This window comes from Maylandia zebra, linkage group LG8 (genome assembly GCF_041146795.1).
Source record: "Maylandia zebra isolate NMK-2024a linkage group LG8, Mzebra_GT3a, whole genome shotgun sequence".
NCBI lineage: Eukaryota > Metazoa > Chordata > Actinopteri > Cichliformes > Cichlidae > Maylandia > Maylandia zebra.
The window spans coordinates 15,702,335-15,724,423 of NC_135174.1; the positions used below are offsets into that span (position 1 = coordinate 15,702,335).

A 22,089-nucleotide genomic window follows, 5' to 3' on the forward strand; every position below is an offset into this window, starting at 1 on the left:
AGAAAACAATGTTGTTTTTGTGCATAACAAAAAGCTCACAATTGTGCAGTCAAAATGTAAACTAAAAGACGCTGAGCACAATAACAAAGACAGATTTCACAGCTGCTCTGTTCCCAACTTCTACTCTGTGACTGACAGCATTGAGTTTGAAATCCTCTTCGTAACCACGTCTCTTAACAGGTGCCATTTATGGTCCTTATACACAGTAGGGTAATATTACGTTGAAGCACAGTACGTATCACTCCGCGAGGCTCCTCGGTAGCCGTAATGCTCTGACAGTCCATCAAGCGGTGCAGCTCCGTAGCTTACCAAAGTCGTACTAAAACATTTTTTGACAGATTGCTGAGCGCTGTGTACCACATAAAATCGGTTCGCAGCCATCAAGCACAACCAGAATTCATACATAAGGCGCGCTGTCAACTTTTGAGAAAATGAAAGGATTTTAGGCTGTGCAGCGCCTCTGGGCTGCATGGCGTTAGCGTGGTTAGCTCGTTAGCGTAGTTAGCTAGCTAACACGTTGACGGCGTCCAGCCCCACGCACGGGTCGATGCGCAGTAACTCATTAACGGAGATTTGCCGTGTCCGTCTTGTCGCTTCCTGCAGGTGAAGCGATGGGGGAGGAGGGGGAGTTGTATTCAGTGAAGGAGGGGCGAGGCCGAGTAACGTTGCGTAAAGACAAAAGTGGACGAAAGAGAGGCAAACTTGCGGCTCCACAAGTATAGCTTTAACGTAACATAGACTATATCGATATAAAAGATATTGTCACATCTTATATCTCGTATAAAAATATATCGATATTTTTTTAAAACTCGATATATCGCCCAGCTCTAGCCTGTATGTACAATGTTGACCCTGTGTCGATTAGAGAAAACTCAAAAGACTTAGAGACTTCCATCTGCCACTGAGGGTGCTTAAGAACTTCTACTCCTGCACCATTGAGAGCTTCCTGATGGGAAACATCTGCACCTGGTTTGGGAACAGCACCAAGCAGGACAGACAAGATCTGCAAAGAGTGGTGCACTCGGCTGAACGCATCATTCGATCAGAACTTCCTGACCTGCTGTCCATTTACACCAAGCGGTGAAAGACTAAAGCCAGGAAGATTATGATGGACCTCTACCATCCCAACAATGGACTCTTCTCACTGTTGAGGCCTGGGAAGCGCTTCTGCTCCCTTAAGGCCAAAATAGAAAGAATGAGGACGAGCTTCTTCCCCCAGGCTATTCGGACCCTGAACCAGGTGTAGGACTGGACTCTGCCACACGCATCACATCACCACACGCACTCTGGTTTTTTGCACACTTCTTATAATTAATAAGTTCTTCTTTCTTTTTTATTCATAATTTATTTCATGAACTGTTATTTGCACATTTTTACTGTAAATTTCCAAGTTAAAACCTGTAAATTTTGTAGTAATCTGTAAATCTTACTGTCATTTAATGGTCGGGTATTGCACAGCAATAAGCATTTCACCACATGTTGTACTGTGTATGGCTGTGTGTGTTAATTCAGATAAAATTTGAATTTGAATTTGAAAATGGAATTAAACTTGTGCACCCAGAATACTTTTGTTGTTGTACAGTCATTACACCCCAGAAAAGAATAGTTCAAACAAATAATTAGGCTGAAAATAAATAAGCTGAAAATCACCGTGACATGATGATAAGTGTTTATGAACTTCAGACCACATTTATAGATGGATATATAGCAGTGGTTTGTGAAATTACTCCCAGACAGCAGGGTGTGCTATTTGTGAGACACTGCTATAGTGGTCCAGCTCAACAGCCAGCTAGCTAACAACAACACAAGACTCCGGCCAACTAGCGTTGTAATTAAATCCAACATTAAGGTGAGTCTAGCGGAAAATAAAAAGAAAGCCGTGAGATAGGGATTAAGGACTTAAAGAAACACGACAAAGGTAGTCGTGTAGCATTTTTAGCTGTAGTTTGCGCAGTTATTTCCCCGACCTTTTTGTTTGGCTTAGGTTAGCTGCTAAAGGCAAAGGGCTAACTAGCCAACTAGCTCTCCCCGCTTAAGCTGTGGTGCTATTGGTGCATTGTCTGGATTACCGGCAGGATTTATGTATTAATAGCTATGCCAGAGACTGTCACGTTTCTTTTTTATGACCACAATGGTCTGCATTCGTAATTAAAATGCGATGCCATTTCAAAACGAAATACCGGTGTCGATTAGTGCACATTGTTAGCAGGTTAACTACCTGCTACTGTCACCGCCTACATTAAGTGAGTTTAACTTCCCGGCATGAACTAAATTAAAGTACAGGCTCTTCAACTTCAAAGAAATACTCAGAAAAATACCATGTTTAAACTTTGTGGTGTTGCATTCAATTAGATTTGGAATTCACAACTGGGCCTCCGTCATACTGTTTATTGGAGTCATTCACTCACTGCTCAGTCAGTGCAGGCTGTTTTAGCTCGAAAGGTTTATCCGTGGAAGTGCTCATGTGGTTATGACTTGTATTCCTGTAAAGTGTATAAACCATGCTGCTCACAAAGTGGTGAGGTGACCAGCTGTCAGGGATTATTGTTTGGGTGGAAATTGTGAGTCAAAGTTCACTGTGAACACTGATTGCCTTCTCGGTTTAGGCACAAAGTAATGAGTGAGTCAGGTCAGTGTAAACAAACAAAGTCTTAAACCAGTCGTGTTATTTATGTGTTTATCTCAAATCTAAAGGAGGACGTCTACATCTCTGATGCAGCTGTGCTGTATTTCTGGCAGGTAAACTGAGTTGTAAACTGTGGCTTTGAGAAACTTTGTTTTTAAGAAGCCTTTCCCCCCGCCAATCAAATAATTTATCAGAACATAGACTTGCAGCTCTATATTTAGGTGATGCTGAGTATTACTTGCAGTGCAGGGCTGTCTTGCAGCAGTTGCACTGATTCCAGCAATGCATTTCTTTTGCCAAATCAAAAACCTGCCGTGCAGCAGACTTGAAGTGGCCTTTAATCTGTTTTTTCCCTGAGCTCATCTTTTTTTTTTTTCCACCCCCCCTATACTTAACTCAGTTGAGCTGAGTTCACCTTCAGTGGGATCACCCACTAAGAAAAATCCACTGCCTGTGAGCTTTCATTGCTATTTTGTTAAAAACGCATAGGTTGCAGAGTGACTGCTGCAGCTGAAATCTCAAATAGGTTTTCAACTTAATGCATATGATTGTGATTTCTGAGTCACAAGCATTGGCTTCATCCCTAGGAAGGGCTCAGTGATGGGTTTAAATTACTGCAATCAAAAGAACATTTTAATTAATATTTGGGTGATTTTTATTTAAAAAATTCAGACCACTCAGTCAGACCACTGACTGTTGTGTTAATGAATGGCATCTGTGCTACTTAATTTTCCCTTCTTACATAATAGACATGGTTGACATGTCAGGATTTGCGCTAAAGGGATGCACTCTGGGTTTATTAGCTCATTAAGATGTAGGGGATTATGTATTATTATGAGCACACTGACCCTAAATGCAGGTCTATGTTAACTTATTTCATTTCAGTTGAGTACTGTGTGGTTAGATAAATGTCTCCAAAGGATCATTTAGTTTTTGAGCTTCAAACCCCCCCCCAAAACTAAACCAATGTTTGATACAAAATTAAGCAAATTGAAAACAGTAATGCTACTCTGATACTCCCATGTGTCTTTGGAGGTTAAGACAATAAGTGTATCTGTTGGTAACAATATGAACCAGGTGACCAGTGATCTTAGCAATGCATTGAGGCCTGTCCTCCCTTTAACCCTCATGTACGTGGTGAAGCGAGCGGGGTTTTGCTCGGGAAGTACAGACAGGAGCCGAAACCTGGCTGCTAATGCTTTTTCGCCCTGTCAAATCCCCTTCAGTGTAATTGCGGGTCTGCGCAAAGTTGAGGATGAGAACGAGGCAAGCTGATCGCTGTAGCAAAATCAATAGTTCATACCTCTCCGAGATTGAGTTTTTAGGAAAGGAGGAGCACCGTGACCGAGGGCAGAATATGAAATCGCTCCCACAGAGGCCGAACACGCGCCCTGCAATCGATCCCCGGTCCCTGTACCAATTATAGTTTTAAGGTTTTCTGTGGCTTACTGCAGTCCTCAAAGACCAAAGCTTTGGAAACAGACATTGTGTTCACTGACACTTCGACAAGGCCTGCAATTTTTTTTTTCATCCCCCCCGTTGAAAATTGCTGTCTGAAATGCCTCCAAACCTCCAGTCTTTAATTTAGAGTAGAGATTGATTTGTCCTTTTTTTCGTCCTCTTTTTTTTTTAAGTCAGGTGAGTAAAATGTCAGGAAACACATAACTGCCACAGTGTGTATTCCACATCTCCACAGGTTTTTATTTATTATTTTTATCACCTACAAATAAAACATGTCCAGTATACAGCAGGATCATTTGCATTAACTGCATTTGGTCTTATTTGAATAGGAAAAATATTACTAATAGTTTTTACTTGCCATTGAAAATGCAGCAAAAGTTACACTTTTCTTACCATGATTTTAATCATTTATTTATTTTTATCGCATATCCACCTTCATTTGTTGGTGATGGACTCAGTCCTCCTTTGCATAGCGCTGCACAGATATACGGAGAGCTTGTTTCTGCTTGACTCGTTGCATTTCTCTTCCTTTGTCTCTAAAATATCCTGAAGGTGCTCTTTTGGATTCAAGTTAGACAACATACTTTTTGTCTTAGTTTTTGCCCCCCACCCCACTTGTGATTTTTGGCACTACGCTTTGGGTAGTTCCTCTTCTGACAGGCTTCTGCAGACTAGGAGTCATTCATTGTGCCGTCTATAAACACCTTAGCTCTCATGCAGTCACACATCCTCACAATCCCACATCCAGAGCTCCCAGTGTTGGGGGTTTGCTTTGATTGTGATAATTCTGGTCAGGCGCAAACCAAACATACTGGACCCCATCTGAGCTGAGCAAATTTACCGCAGTCTCAGCTGTCCTCTCAATATATACCAGGATCGTTTTTTGTGTTCGCAAAGTAATCGTGGAGTTTTGTGTTGAACTCAGATCCACTTTATAGTCTATGTCACCCTTTGCCAAGATTTGTTTTCCTATTATTTTCTTTTTATGTTGTGTAGTTACTCGGTGGGTTTTTGTAGCCAAAGCTGTCACGTTGGATGATGTCAGCAGCTCTGTGAAGTTTGGCCTTTTTTGTGTTTGAAAATTGAAAAGGCTTGACAAATTGGCAGGTTAATGGAGTTTTATTTCCTGTAACATCTCCCAGGCTTTGAATGTACTTTTGCAATCTGCTGTGTTTTGATTCCAGGTGTTATTATTGTAAGAGCCTTGCCCTACCTTTTGCTAAAATGATTGGACTGTATATTGCCAATATGATTATAGTTGTCTTACACAATACTGCTCTTTTTCTGCTTACATTTTTTTAAAGAAAAGACCTAAGCAAATGAATAATACTTTTTAATTTGCTTATGCCCCTTATGTTACCATTATAAATGGACAATATGGTGGTGGAGTGCTTAGCACGGTCTCCTCACAGCAAGAGAGCTCCTGGTTTGAACCCGCTTGCTAGCTGTAGCTTGTCTGTATGGATTTTGCCTGTTCCCACTTCACCTGCATGGGTTTTCTCCAGGTGCAATGGCCTCCTTCTACAGTACAAAGACACACATGTTAGGTCTTTCAATTTATTCTAAAACTAGGTGTAAACGTGAGTGTGACTGGTTGTCTATCTCTATGTGTGGGCCCTGTGATAGCCTTGAAAGCTGTTCAGGGTGCACCTTGCCTCTTGCCCAGTAACAGCTGATGAGACGCTACCTGAGTTGGATAAGCGGTTAAGATAGATGGGTGTAACGTCATAAAATAAAACCTTTCTGACAGTTTACTTGAAATGTATGAACACTTTGAATGTATGAGCCCATAACTAAACAACCATAACTAAACAATGGTTAAGATAACTGGACTCTAAGCTGCAGTCAAGCACAACAGCATGCTTGAGCCAAAGCGATGTGAACGATAAGCTACAGCAAACTAAAGGAAACTGCATTCCTCCAGTAGGCGTTAACACATTGTTTTTGTCCCTGCCCTTACATCTAAAAGCTCTGCTGTACTTTTTTAAATATGTCAAAAATGTTAACATGGTTATTAGGGAATAACATACATTAGCCAGGTTAGCAGTTGTAGCATTTGTCTTTTAACATTAATTGCACAGGCTCAGTGGACTGCCAGAATGAGTTTTAGTACTTCCCCCTAACTGGTGATAAGTGTTTAGATTATCAGGTGTAAATTAAGCTGCATGAATTTATCACAAACCCTTTGACCTCTGTGAATGACATTTTAAAGTTACTGAATCATTTCCATTTATATAGTGTATTTTCACACATCACAAATTTGTCACAAAGGACTTTATAATCTGCACAGCACGTGTCATCCTCTGTTCATAGGCCCTCCATTCAGAGATGGGAACACGCCACAAAAAATATTTGACAGGATACTGACAAAGACCAAAGAGACTGATGCAAGTTAGTATCAAGAGCTTTTTAACACCAAGTCCTAATGAAACAGCTTCATCTGAAATACAGCAAACCAGCTGCTGCATGCAACTTGCAGTGTACACTAAAACAACACGAAAACTTGCCAATTTCAAATAAGATAAAGCAACAAACCTTTTTGAAATAGGGTTGCAGCGTACTCCTTCTATTACTTGTCAGTGACAAATCTATAAAAATGTCTTAACTGTTAGGTGTGTTGGATGAACAATTCCTGCAGTAAATGCTGTCATATAGTGTGCTTCTATAACCTTCCTGACAGCAAAAGGCACTCTCTGTTTCAACTGCTGTGTGGCTTTAGTGCAAAGCTACAGCAGCAGATAACGTCCTGTTTAAATTAGCAGTAACTCTGTTGCCACGTTGACCAAAAAAGAAAATAATAATAATTAATTACATGCACATATAGCTTTATAGACTCGCTGTAGACTGAAGAAATGAGGATTGTCAGTTTTTGGGTTGAGCAATAATTGTTTTTAAAGAAAATAAACTCTAAGACCTGATAGGCTGATGAGTTCAGCTGTTTCGTTATGAGTGCACTACCCTAAATCTGTGTGTCTTGATTAAGAGGTCCTGCAGCTCTTGAAATGTGCAGAACGTAAAGTTTCCATACAGTGTGCATCTTCACCTCAGTCCACAAATCTATATTTGATTGCTCTCTCACACCTCAGTTTGATTTTCTTTTGTCTCCATCCAACCTGTTTTCATGGCAATTTATCTTGGTGAATAGTTCCTTGGACGGTGTTCCATCTTTCATTCGCTGCCTGTTTTTTCTATTTGGCCTCTCTATCACTTTAAGTTTAATTTTCTTTCTCTGTACTTTCTTCTGTGTCTCCATCTTGCCAGTTGCCACCGTCAAAAACATATGAAGTATCATACCCCAGGAGAAGACTGAATTTCAGCCAGCTGTCTTGACTGTCTGCATGCCTCAGTACATTGAGTTGCTGTCATGTGATTGACTGATTGGATATTTATGTTAATGAAAAGTTACATATTACAAAGCCTTAAGTATGCTGCTGTAGTAGAGCTGGGCGATATAACGATATGTATCGCGATATAACTTTTACTCGATAGAGAAATTAAGCTATCGCGATAGACCTCGCCGCTCTTGTCCTCTTAAAAAAAAAAAAAAAAAAAAAAGGTCAGCCAATCCAAATTAAGTAGCGCAGAGCCGAACCAATCACAGCCGCAGCGTCACGTCGCGTGACTTGTTACGTACAGCACAAGTGCCAAGCCGCACGTGTGTTTGTTTGGGAAGCAGGCAGCGGGTAATGGAGCCAGCGCGTAATGGAGGAAATGAGTGTGCCGACTAGAAAAATCAACCGAGCGTGACCGAAGAGAAAACAGATGATGGTTCCAATGCCGGAGAGATTGTCGAACGGAAGAGCCATAGAAGTTCCGTAGTGTGAAGGTATTTCGGCTATTTCAAGTCTGACAAAAAACAGAGTAGCGTGCACTGTAAATTGTGCCGAAAGCAAGTCTGGAAATACAATAAACTGGTGCATGCGTCACACTGTGCGCCACGTTATTGTTTCGGTGAAATGAATTTCTACAATACTGTTACTGTTAATTCTACTCTCTGCAGTGTTTAAATGCTTACATATACACACAGTTACTGTCCCTCCACACATACGACTCGGTTCTGCTTCTATGCCCCAGCTTTGTTTACTTTTTCCCACCGAGGCTTCTAGACTTCTGATTTCTGCACATTTCTGCACGGTTAGGAATCTAGCGCCACCTGCTGCTTTGGCATGTTCATAGCAGCGTTTTCCTTCATTTCTGCCTTTATGTGTGGACGGGATTATTTTTTAAAACGGAAAATCTCCGTTTTCAAAAATACCCGTGTACGTGTGGACGTAGCCTCAGTGTCTGACTGGAAGCGCTAATTCGTCATTCGGCTTTTGTCAGACTAAAGTAACTGTTAAAACTGTTTGAAAAGCTCAGCTATACAACAAGGAGAGATTGAGAATTTCCTTTTAGTTCTCAGTTTATTTGATATTGACAAAGGTTAGTCAGTTTTGTCTGTTCTTCTGTAAAACAAACTAAGATTTATTTTTAGAATTAATATTTTGTTTCTAAGTGGAATTGACAATTTAGTCTGTTTCGTTTGTTCTATTTTGAAACTTAAACGCTTTAGCGGCTGCCTTTTGTGTAGTTTGCAATATTTGCCTTTATTTATCTGAAAAAGTCTCATGTTCCTTAAGTACATCTACCCTGTTGAACTTATTATGGGAAATAAATATTTAAATAAAAACAAGCTGCTGATTATTTCACATTTTACTTGTGAGCAACGGCACATTTAAATCTTACAAATATAGTTATTTGGCTTATATCGTGATAGATATCGTTATCGCCTGAAATGAAAAAAAACATATCGTGATATGAAAAAATCTCATATCGCCCAGCTCTATGCTGTAGTAATGAGCTCAGCTGATTTTAACCAAGGTTGCTAAGGAAACATGGATAGTCATGAATATCCATTGCAAATCAAATACTAAAGTTAGTCCTGAATCCAGTATTTAATTCCTTGAGCCTTGAAGAACTTTCACTGTTGGCATCTCACCTGCATTCGGTGTAATTATCAGAATCAGAAAGCTTGGCGGTCCCAACCTTCCCACTTGTTACACCAAGTTTTGGTCCCAAATTGAATTTATGGATGAAGACGTAAAAACATTAAAGGCTCCGCGTGTGAGACACCGGTAGAGACGGATGAACGGTTCAAGGACTGTTGAAATGGAAATAAGAAATGGGGGGGATGGAAACAGATTAACAGAGATTCGTGTTGTGTTAACACAACACCAATAAACCAGAGGCACTCGGAGGTAAACACTGCAAACACTGTCTGAAACCACAGAAAAGCTCCTCAAATGCGTTATAGATGCAAAGGCATACAGGGAAGGACTTGGTCCGCAGCAAAGGGCACGATATTTGGAAAAGTTGAGGTTTATTGGTGGTGCAGATCCAAACGAATTGACTCCTTCATTTGGATCAATGACGACCTGGAGAGTCTTCCGTCTATTGCATATCCTGATATCGTCAACTATCTGGTTTTCTCGCCAAGCCCATACACAGCAGAAGACCTTAAATCTTATAAAATTTGGAGGCCTATAACCAGATGGTGTGTGGATGGGTGAGGGAGATGCAGTATCAAGTCATCAGCGACAGATGTGTTGTGAATGCCAAAGTAAGTAATGCAGTAACATCTTTAATCAACCAAACCTTAACTGTATGATATCATCCCTTACCAAAAAGTAGCATAGTTCGAGTATATTTTATTAAGTATGCTTAACTATAGAAAAAGAAATGAGCAGAACAAATTCGAATGTTGTCTAGATTTTTGCCTTGTAGATCCTGGTTTAGCTTCGCTAACCGCAACCGCCTCCTTTCCTCTAATAACTTTCGGCATTGTTCTCCCTGATTTGTAATAACTTTTGGCAGTCTATAAAACTGCAAATGTTTTTCACAGTCTGACCGATTGGTACAGCCATAAACACGGCAATAATTCACCATTTCCTTTCGTTCGACGTTTAGACTCTGTTTGATTGCGCGCGCTTTGTTTAACTCCAGTATCTCCAATATGGCGACTTCCAGTTTGATGACGCACCGTGAAAACCCACTATACAATTCTGTGTTTAGATGTGGGGAACTATTTTTTTGTGTTATATACCATATAACATCAACAAAACTAGATTGTTAGATCAAATTTCAAAGCTTTTTAAAGCCCCGTTTGTCTTAATTTCCCACAAAATAAAAAAAAATAAACGGATATTTATTTAAATCTTTTAAAGGGCACCTACAAAAGAGGCGAACGGTTGTATTAAACTTTCCTTAAAGAGGGAAAATATTGCACTTGTTCTTTGTCTTTTCAGTTGTGGATTGATATTTGACTTGTAGGTTTTTATTGATGTTTAGATTACAATAGAGACATGAAGCAGTCAGGCCCCTGTGCCTTATGGTTGACACCACCTTTTTACTAGGAGAAATGGGGAGTTTGGAGTTAAGCTTTGGACTCTGTTGTCTTCCAAACTTCCTCAAGCTGTTCCCGGGCAGCTTTGGGAGTGTGTGAATGTCAGGGCAGAAAGGCTTCTCATGAGAATCTTGGATTAAAACAAGATAATCAATATAAACACTTTAATGTTGTGGCTTATTTGTGTGTAAGGAATGAAGTCTGTTCTGTGTGTGCGTGCGTGCGTGCGTGCGTGCGTGCGTGTACTGATCTGCATGGCGCTTCTGTGTGACTTTAAGTTAATTAGGGAGCGTGGCCAGTGGGTCCAAATTCCTAGCACAGTCCTAGGAGACGGCTTGTTTATTTACAGTTCATTTTTGAGACTTAATTGCAGCTGCAGCAGTTATTGATCTTAGAACAGGCATGGTGCCATCGATCTCCTGCTGTCCTCCAGTGGGTCAGGGACAATTCATCTAACTCCAAGCCAACAAACCTCAGTATTGTGCAGCAGGGGCCACACGAATGAAATGATATTCGGTCTCACCTAGATTAATGAAAGATCCAGCGCCAGTGTCCTGTCTCTGTGAACACTGTATGGCTTAACCTGTTCCAGGGAATAACTTCAAATTTGGCTCAAATGTTCAGGCTAAGGTCGAGGTCACTTGCAAACTTTTACTTAAACTCAAGGATAGCTTGATCAGAAATTCAAGGTCCCTGCAACCTCCCTTTTTATTTTTTATTTTTTTTATCCACAACTCATGAATTCATGCACTAGTCTCTACAGTCTGGATATAAACTGCAGCTCAAGTGGTTGATGGAGGCATCACAGTAAAATGTTTTTTTGGTTTTTTTTTTTTTGTACAGTGTGTGAGTGAAACTTAAACATTTGTATGGTTCAGACTAATTCATCACATTCTCTGCCTGCAGGGGGCAAACAGCTTCCATGTGACACGCACCGATGCAGATGGACGTCTGGGCTGAACACTGACGAGTGGAAGTGACAGATTCCTCTTCCTCACCCTCTTGCCCCAAACATCTGTCACACTGGCAATGTCAAGAGTCCCGAGTCCCCCTCCCCCTGCGGAAATGTCCAGCGGGCCTGTGGCCGAGAGCTGGTGCTACACTCAGGTGAAATGACTCTTGTTTCAGGCTCGCTGTCTGATTGAACCTCGGATTAATGAATCTAAGCCTTTTCTGAATGTATTCTTCCTTTTAACAGATCAAAGTGGTGAAGTTCTCTTACATGTGGACCATCAATAACTTCAGCTTCTGTCGTGAGGAGATGGGGGAAGTCATCAAGAGCTCCACCTTCTCTTCTGGGGCCAATGACAAGCTGAAATGGTGCGTCAGAATGAGGGCTGCTTTGTTGCAAACATTTGGATAATCCCGCTCAGACTGACACACACAGATGTAATAATCTGTCTGATGGAAGGCCTTTCAAGCTGTTTACAAACAGTCAAGCAAACTGCTCAAATATCATTTCAGTTAGAGCCATCCAAGCTCTAATCTCTCAGAAATCTCTCACTGTGGATTCTCATGGAAATCCAAAAAAGCGTGGCTAACATTTCCTTATGTAGCATCCTAGCTTTAATCAGATTTCTTTTTAAAATCTCTTAATCTGTACAAACGTAACATAAATGTAGATTTATAACACAGGTTTAGCCTGATTTAGCCTTAATGAATGACCTCTAGTACAACTTCAATAAAAGAGCCTTATACACCAAAACAAAGAAATCATTAAACTTTCCTGGTGTGCAACTTCTGCACTTTCCTTGCACAGCATAATAGTCTGGTTAGTAGAGCAGGGCGATATGACCAAAAATATTTATCACGATATACATTTGAAAATTTGCGATAACGATATAACTGACGATATAATTGACACTAGACAAAATGCTTTACAACTCCACAACTTTGATGGGGGTTTTTGCACTAATAATGTATTTTCACTTAAACAAGCAGCTGTTTTTTATGTGCATTAAAGTTATATAAAAATTTAACAGTGCAACTGCAAATTCATTGCTGACAGTTTAACCAAAAGGCGTTTCCAGTGGAAATTGGCCGACATATCCTGAGCACAACCATGTATAAAATCCACAAAACTTAAAAAGAGTTTATACACACACACAATACGGTAATATTATGTTGAAGCGCAGTACGTATCACTCTGCGAGGCTCCTGCCTGCCGAGGGAGCAGCCGTAATGCTCCGACAATCCATCAAGCGGTGTAGCAAAGTCGTTCTAAAACATTTGACAGATTTTTGAGCGTGTATCACATAAAATTGTTTCGAGGTCAGTAAACACAACCAGAGTTCATACATAAGGCACACGGGATTATGAGGGGCACTGTCGATTTTCAGAAAAATCAAAGGATTAATTTTAAGTGTGCCGTATTTTCCAAACAACACTGTAATAACGACGGCCCGCTAGCATGCTCTACCAAAAATAGTGTTTTGTTGTGTATCTGACGAACGAAAGCTAAACCAGTTCCACACCACTGTCGTTGCAGCATTTTTACAAACCAATTCTGGTTCATCTGTTTCATTCAACGATCTGCTTTTGCTCTTCTCATTCTGCGTCGCCGCCATGTGCGTATGTAAACAAAGGCACTGCGCATGCGCGTTTTACCCATATTCTATCGCGATATTTCATTTTCCTATCGTTGCCCAAAATTACACCGCTATTACCGTGAACGGTATAATATAGCCCAGTCCTACTGGTTAGGAATGACACATACTAATAAGGGTTAATACATTTTTACATTGACCTTCTTGTTGAATCTTCTGTCCCCATCAGGTGTTTGCGGGTGAATCCCAAGGGCCTGGATGAGGAGAGCAAAGATTACCTGTCCCTCTACCTGCTGCTGGTCAGCTGTCCAAAAGCCGAGGTGCGTGCCAAGTTCAAGTTCTCTATCCTCAACGCCAAGGGAGAGGAGACCAAAGCCATGGGTGAGTACAGAATATTCAGTGAAACAGACACATTTTCAGATTTTGTAGGCGTTAATAATTTTTCTGCATTGAGCTTTTGTAAAATAGTTTCTTCTTAGACTTTCCTTATCGTGGCTTCTCTGTGTCTGCTCTGTCTGCAGAAAGCCAGAGGGCGTATCGTTTTGTCCAGGGGAAGGATTGGGGTTTTAAAAAGTTCATCCGGAGAGATTTCCTCCTAGATGAGGCCAACGGCCTTCTACCTGATGACAAGCTCACGCTCTTCTGTGAGGTACGTGGCTACATTTTGCTGTTGCCTTTTCTTTCTGACCTTGCATTTTTGACGCATTGCATTTCATTACATTTGTCCCCTTGAGGTGAGTGTGGTGCAGGACTCTGTCAACATTTCTGGTCAGAACACCATGAACATGGTAAAGGTACCCGACTGCCGGCTAGCAGACGAGCTGGGCGGCCTGTGGGAGAACTCACGTTTCACAGACTGCTCCCTGTGTGTGGCTGGCCAGGAGTTTCAAGCACATAAAGCCATCCTAGCAGGTACAAGCGTCTTCTTCATGTTTATATATTGAAATTTATTCAAGTTTTTGCTAATTAGCGCCATGACTGCAAGTTGTTCTCTTCCTGTTTCCTAGCACGTTCCCCAGTATTCAGCGCCATGTTTGAGCACGAGATGGAAGAGAGCAAAAAGGTAAACCCAAGGTCCCAAAGCTTTTTTTTTTTTTTTTTTTTTTAAATCCTCAGATTTTCACTGCCGTGATGTGAGGTTAAAACGAGTGAAGGATTGCGTGCTGTCAAATGGCTGCAGCACAGAGCCGTTTGGTGAAACTGAATGATAGCACAGCTGAAATGCAATTGTCCTGCCGATCTTGGGGGTCAGGATTCATCCTTCACTGACAAAGCTGCAGATGCACAGAATAGCTTTTTTTTTTTTTTTTTTTTCCTTTTTCATTTTTGCACAGGTGAGTGTAAGAAGTGAGATTGCAGGAGTGGTTGGGATAAAATGGCCTTTATGAATTTATTAAATTACAGATAATACTGAATTCAGCCAAACTGAACCCTTTCAGTAATTTAACCACAAATGCCTATGGGTATTATTAAGTGACTGCTAATGTAGGTATAAATAATGGATCACACTAGGCTGATATGCAAGACAGTCTCACACTTACTTGATGAATATGCAAGTGCACTCCAAATATTTCAATAAAAAATGTTCTCTTGCTCATGTAAAGCTGCTTAATTACTGATTTCTGCATCTCAGCAGTATAAATAATTTTTATTAAGAATGAGGTCATTGTTTTTGACCCAGTGTGCTGATCTTCTCCTGGACCTGTGCCCCTCTGAGCAGCTACATGTTAGACGCATAGTGGACTGTGACTGTGTTTAAACTAGAGCTGGGCGATATGAGATTTTTTCATATCACGATATGTTTTTTTCATTTCAGGCGATAACGATATCTATCACGATATAAGCCAAATAAGTATATTTGTAAGATTTAAATGTGCCGTTGCTCACAAGTAAAATGTGAAATAATCAGCAGCTTGTTTTTATTTAAATATTTATTTCCCATAATAAGTTCAACAGGGTAGATGTACTTAAGGAACATGAGACTTTTTCAGATAAATAAAGGCAAATATTGCAAACTACACAAAAGGCAGCCGCTAAAGCGTTTAAGTTTCAAAATAGGACAAACGAAACAGACTACTAAATTGTCAATTCCACTTAGAAACAAAATATTAATTCTAAAAATAAATCTTAGTTTGTTTTACAGAAGAACAGACAAAATTGACTAACTTTTGTCAATATCAAATAAACTGAGAACTAAAAGGAAATTCTCAATCTCTCCTTGTTGTATAGCTGAGCTTTTCAAACAGTTTTAACAGTTACTTTAGTCTGACATAAACTGAGAACTAAAAGGAAATTCTCAATCTCTCCTTGTTGTATAGCTTAGCTTTTCAAACAGTTGTAACAGTTACTTTAGTCTGACAAAAGCCGAATGACGAATTAGCGCTTCCAGTCAGAGACTGAGGCTACGTCCACGCGTACACGGGTATTTTTGAAAACGGAGATTTTCCGTTTTCGTTTTAAAAAATAATCCCGTCCACACATAAAGGCAGAAATGAAGGAAAACGCTGCTATGAACATGCCAAAGCAGCAGGTGGCGCTAGATTCCTAACCGTGCAGAAATGTTGGCCAATCAGAAGTCTAGAAGCCTCGGTGGGAAAAAGTAAACAAAGCTGGGGCATAGAAGCAGAACCGAGTCGTATGTGTGGAGGGACAGTAACTGTGTGTATATGTAAGCATTTAAACACTGCAGAGAGTAGAATTAACAGTAACAGTATTGTAGAAATTCATTTCACCGAAACAATAACGTGGCGCACAGTGTGACGCATGCACCAGTTTATTGTATTTCCAGACTTGCTTTCGGCACAATTTACAGTGCACGCTACTCTGTTTTTTGTCAGACTTGAAATAGCCGAAATACCTTCACACTACGGAACTTCTATGGCTCTTCCGTTCGACAATCTCTCCGGCATTGGAACCATCATCTGTTTTCTCTTCGGTCACGCTCGGTTGATTTTTCTAGTCGGCACACTCATTTCCTCCATTACCCGCTGGCTGCTTCCCAAACAAACACACGTGCGGCTTGGCACTTGTGCTGTACGTAACAAGTCACGCGACGTGACGCTGCGGCTGTGATTGGTTCGGCTCTGCGCTACTTAGTTTGGATTGGCTGTTCTTTTTTTTTTTTTTTCTTTTTTTTTTTTAAATTTTATTTTAAGAGGACAAGAGCGGCGAGGTCTATCGCGATAGCTTAATTTCTCTATCGAGTAAAAGTTATATCGCGATACATATCGTTATCGTTCTATCGCCCAGCTCTAGTTTAAACTAGATAAGCAGATAAATGATGCCATTAAATGTTTTTTGTTTTGTTTTTTTACCACTTGAGGCTTTTATACGAGATCAAATCTGCTTTATTTCTAAATGTTTTTGAGCATCCTTTAACACAGTGTGTCTGGAGAACTGTAATGGGCTTTATGTTGGCCTTAGTAACGCTTCCTGTGATCACAGTTAGTTCAAAATACCACAGGTTCATTTCCTCTGTCTTGGTTTCCCTCCACTGGCTCTACGTTCATTTTTAAGATTCATTTTAAGATTTTATTATTTCTTTTTAAAACCTCTTAATGGATCAGCACCACTATATATATTTTTGCACGTGACCTGCTGAACTACATGTTCCTTGAGGTCGCTGAGGACCGGCTGAAAGTCCCAGAAACCTGTCTGAAAACCAGGGGTCAAGCTTCATCAGCTATCATCCCCAAATTATGGAATTATTTCCCTGTTTTCAAAAACGCATCTTAAAACTCATTTTTATTCCTTGGCTTTTAACTCGAGGAATAAAAAAAAAAATGAGAAAGTGTGTTCTTACCCTCGTTTATTATTGTTTTATTGTTCTGTGGTGCTTTCGTGCTTTGTAACTCTTGGTTTTTAAAAAGTGCTTTATAAATAAAATCAGGTTGGATTTAAATTTTTCTGGTGTGATACAAATGTGCTGTTGAAGTGCAGTTAAAGCTCATGTCATCGATGCTTCATTCAGTCTCCATCCCTTGTGTCTTGTCAGAATCGTGTGGAGATCAACGATGTGGAGCCCGAGGTTTTCAAAGAGATGATGTGCTTCATTTACACAGACAAGGCTCCAAACCTGGACAAAATGGCAGATGACTTGCTTGCAGCAGCTGATAAGGTAATATAAGAGTGGGAAGCTGCTACCCGACACTCTGTGGATGTGGGAAAGCCTGTTGCCTGTTTGTAACATGGCCACATACTCAGGATTTCTACAGTTTGAGGCACCTGCACGTTGAGGCCACAGAGCTCGTGCGTGACTAGTGTTGCTGTTGGCTTTCTGTGAACATGAATGGGATAAAATAAAATTACAAATGACTGAATTGATAAAACTCAAATACAACGAGCCATTTTCTGGGGTTTTTAAGGCTCGGAAAAAATTTGATTTACCTGCCATTGGGGAGTGACCTGGTGTTCAGTGTCTTTCCCAAGGGCACCTTAACATGTGGGGATTGAACTGTCAACCGGTGCAATTAGTGGACAATGGAGGAATTCGAGCCCACTGAGCATGTGTATGAGAGACCTTTTGAATCAAGCCCACAGAGAGCTTGGATCGAATTCTGTTAAGAAAAAAAAATCATTCGGGGGGGTTGTGACCCTCAGAAAAACTGCATTCATCAATTCACCCCACCTGCTTCTGCAGTGACTGTGGCTATAAAACAAAAGGGCTTTTTTACAGAGTGTGTGTCACATGACCAGTGCAGAAGTTACTGTAATGAGGTTTGGATGCTACCACACAGCTCAGCACTGTTTCTGAGGGCTCTCTGTCAGTTTTTGGAGAATAATGAACAACTACACATGAAATGTTTCATCTAACATGTTTTTTCCCTCCTTTCTTCTCTTGATAATCTAGTGCAGACAAAACCTTATACAACTACAGAGCTTATAGACTGTAATTAGTCCTAAGTATATTTTGCAGAGCGAGCTTTCAGAAATCCCTTGAGGTAAAGATAATTAGTTGCATTAATGCATGGCATGATACAAGTGTACCCAGTAAACCTTTTCCCAGTAAGACTTTATGATTTCAGTGAACAGTTGGATGATTTAACGCTGATCTCACTCCTCCATGACACCAAATGTGGAGCTGGCTTTGAGACAGTTTCCCTCAGAGGTCGAGCATTGAAATGTTTATATCCTACTCTCCTATTTATCTCTTTAAAACATAATATATTTTATAGATCAGACCCCACTGACAACAAGACGAAACGAAGCTTTGTGTTTGAACACTGGAATGGTCAACTGTGACAGCAGAGACCACATAGATACTGATGGAGAAGAGGAAACTGCCAATCTTCTTGTATCCACTCTTTTACAGTATGCTCTGGAGAGACTGAAGGTCATGTGTGAGGACGCGCTGTGCACTAGCCTGTCTGTGGAAAACGCTGCTGAGATCCTGATCCTCGCTGACCTGCACAGCGCCGACCAGCTCAAAACGCAGGCCGTCGACTTCATTAACTAGTAAGTTGAAGAAAAAAGAGCTCATCGTCACATGCAATAGGGTTTCCAACACCTTTTTCACGCACTCGCAGGTCCTCCACATCCACTGTACATCCTGTCTCTGTCATGTCAGTATGGTTCTTGTCGTTCTTCTTTATCTTGGAATCATTACAGGTAGTACCTGAGCTCGCCTCATCTCTTGATGGCTCTGTGCCAGTTAGTGATTTTAATTTCACATATGCCCCCGTGGAGTGGTCTGCCTGATATTATTAAACCCTGCCATGGCTTTCATAGGGATCGGGGCAACCTGACTCCTCACTAGTCTGTTGTCACCTCCTCTGTTGACTGAAAGTGTGATATTAACACACGTCTGTGCTGATGGTGGGCTCAGATATTACTATTATCTTTCTTTCTTTTTTGTTAATGTAGGGCCGGGCGATGTGGCTCGACAAAACATGATTTAACAACATTTCTGCTAACATAATATAATATAATTATATCTTTTCAATATGGACTTCTTTGTCCCCAAAACATTTTTCCATCAGAAGGATTCAAACTCGCTGTGTATCCATAGAAGCATAAATGAAGGGAGGATGTTGTATGATTGAGGAACTGCATTAGCATGTGATTCCGCTTAACTGCTACTATGTGTCCATTTAATTGTTATTTATCGGGCAAAATGGGAGAATGAAAGAGTTTCAGTTTGTGGTACAAAAGAAAAACTGAGTCTGCTTTTGAATAGGAGACAACAGAATGAAGTGTATGGAAGCAAACGGCTAGTTCTGTGACCGTCAGGGCTATAGTCTGTATGTACAGGTGTGGTCAGATGTTTCCACAAGCCTATGTAATGGTGTTCCCAAAGCTCCGACCTCAACCCTGTTGAAAATTTGTGAGCTAAGCTTAAGAGCTGGGTTTATGCCATGAAACTACTCTGCCAAGACGATTCAGGCTGAATCATGCCAGAAGTTTGTTGATGGTTACCAAAAGGTGCAACTTGCTAAGGGACATTTAACCAAATATTAGTAGAAGGTATGTATATATTTGAGGCTGTATGTGTTATTTTCACCCTGTGTGGATTAGGAAAATCCAAAATTAAAATTTGTGCACCCATCTCTCTTTTTTTTTTCTTTTTTTTTTAAGGCATAAAAGATGAGAACGAAATCATTAAAAATCATAAAATTACCATTATGTTTACACGATGTTTACCTTTAACTGAAAGTGTAACAGTCTGTTGGGAAAATGCCCATCGCTTCCCTTGATCTGTGACCTCTGTGAACACTTCACTGATGACTTTGTGCTCTCACTACTTTCAGGTAATAATGAATAAAAAGTATATTAGAAAAAAAAAATTGTCACTATAATCTCAGTCATGATGTGGGATTACACCGGTTTAGGCTTCCAACTCTCCCTTAAGCTTTAGTTGAACTCCTGATTCTGGCTCCTACTTTAAGGATAAACTTTTAACTGGAAATGGAGATTTTGTATCTTTTGAGCACGATTGTAAACCAGCAGCTGGAGTCACCACAGCCCAGCAGTCATTCCTGTTATCATTCTTTGAAGTCTGAAGGCACAGTAATTGGAGCATTGTTGTGTAAATTTTCCACAAAGTCTGCATGATAACTAAAAATTGGCAAAGCCACACGCTCACCATCTTACAGGGAAATTTCAGTCAATCAGCCTCAAGTGGACCTTGGCAGAAGTATAACACCTGTAAAATGGTTTCACGCAGTCTGTACTATTCACAGGAAAATTGGATCCAAACAATCTGCCATTATTTAGGATTTCCAGGTTGCCTGTCTGTACATTTGTTATGCATGTGTTTACTTAAGGAAAACTTGATTTGTAATCTTTTTTTATTTTCTTCCTTTCTCATCTCATCCACCAGCCATGCTGCAGAGGTGATGGAGACAGCAGGCTGGAAGTCCATGGTGGCGTCTCATCCGCACCTGGTGGCTGAAGCGTATCGCTCCCTGGCTTCTGCTCAGTGCCCTTTCCTCGGACCCCCACGCAAACGCCTCAAACAGTCCTAACAGTCCCACAGGAAGGCATCCACACACACTCATACAAACTCACACCTTTGCACATACATGCACTCACAAAAACACACAGATCCCCCCCCCAACCCTCAAACACACAGGGACAACCTTTCCCCCTTGCTGTTACCTACTACACTACCTACAGCCTCTCCCCAAATCTCCCCCTTCTGCCCCATCCAGAACCTGCTGTATTTAGTCTCTTCTAAAGATGGAGGGAAGGAGGAGGAAGAGATGGACGAGAGGGAGAAGTGGGATTGTTAAGTGGATGTTTTGTTGTTTACAAAGGAAAAAGAAAAACCCACAGCACCCTCTCCTTTCTCCTCGGCTCTGGTTTAGTGAGGTCTCTTTTCCGTGAATAAATCCAAAATCCTTGGTAGTTCCTACTTTGGAATCTGTTCAGGAGGAAGAACTGGACACATGAACCCAACAAGAGCCAACCGTTTTTGAAACTTGGAGGCTTGAAGGACTATTGCAGATAAGGTCTTTTAAGTGTCTATTTTATCACATGGCTTCTTTTTTTGCTCTGTTCTTAGTGTTTGGAGTAGAGCTGTGAGAGAAGCCCAAAAACTAAAGGACACGTGGGCCTGTGAGGGACTAAAGAAGATGAAATGGGCCTTTCAAACTAGAAGACCCCAAGAAAGACAACCAAGGGCTAGTCAAAAAAACAAAAAAGAAGCAGCAAGAGCAGATATGGGCCTAAAATCATCAAATTTTCCCAAAGAAAGTGGGGAAAACATTGCACTAAATTCACAGGTCACCCCCGTGTCAACCCTTACCAGCAGTAAAGTAGAAATACTGTAGGCAAGCACACATTGACGCAAGCTTCTTGGACTAGAGACCCAGCTGGACCACCAAGAACAAGTACCCTTTAAGAAGATTTATCAGCAAGTGACAAAAAAAACCAACACATGATCTCCCATGTAGAACTCTTCAAACTTCATCTGCATCTGTTTTCATTTGTTTTGTTTTGTTTTGTTTTGTTTGTTTTTTAATTAGTGGAGAAAACCAGTTTAAAAAGGATACGGAAAATAGCAACGCACAACTGGATGTCATTCTTGGGGAAATTTGTTTTGTGTCTGGATCTCTTTGTAGCCCTTGAGAGAAAATGATGTCCAAGGTGTAGACAGACAAACCTACTAGAAGACAACAAAGGGAGGTTAAGAAATGGTTACATTAGAGTCCGATAAGGCGTGTCGATGTTATTTTATGAGAGGTATTTTTTTTTTCCCTCAAAAATGTTATTTCTATTTTTTTTTCTTCATGGGAATTTGTACAGACACCAGTGCTTTTGAAGCTGTGTTTAAACAAAAGCATTTTCAACAGAGAAATTCTTTGCAGGCATGAAGACTGAAGGGAAATGAAATTGAAATGAACACGTTTTAATGTTCAGAATAGACATAATGTGAAACACATGCACACCAAGGTAAAACCATATGAAATACATTTTTGAAGTTATCATTTTAACCTGGTGAAAAATGGTAATTGATAGAAGGAACCATTGTTGTTTCTTTCCTGTAGATATCGCTGAATATGAGAAGTGACACTTAGTTGTTGCCATTTTTTGTTCCCAAAAGAATAAACCACAACTATTTTGTATTGAATGCA

At 40.5% G+C, this 22,089-nt stretch overlaps 1 protein-coding gene across 1 annotated transcript; it reads left to right on the forward strand.

The window, feature by feature from the left end:
• The first annotated feature begins 1,735 nt into the window (after positions 1 to 1,735).
• On the forward strand, positions 1,736 to 22,089 carry LOC101485540 (speckle-type POZ protein). The gene is made up of 10 exons (XM_004574992.3): positions 1,736 to 1,849; positions 11,376 to 11,576; positions 11,668 to 11,789; positions 13,245 to 13,396; positions 13,537 to 13,664; positions 13,750 to 13,927; positions 14,023 to 14,078; positions 17,010 to 17,132; positions 18,327 to 18,469; positions 20,334 to 22,089. The coding sequence occupies exons 2-10, from the start codon at positions 11,499 to 11,501 to the stop codon at positions 20,476 to 20,478; spliced, it is 1,125 nt and encodes a 374-aa protein (XP_004575049.1). The 5' UTR covers positions 1,736 to 1,849; positions 11,376 to 11,498; the 3' UTR covers positions 20,479 to 22,089.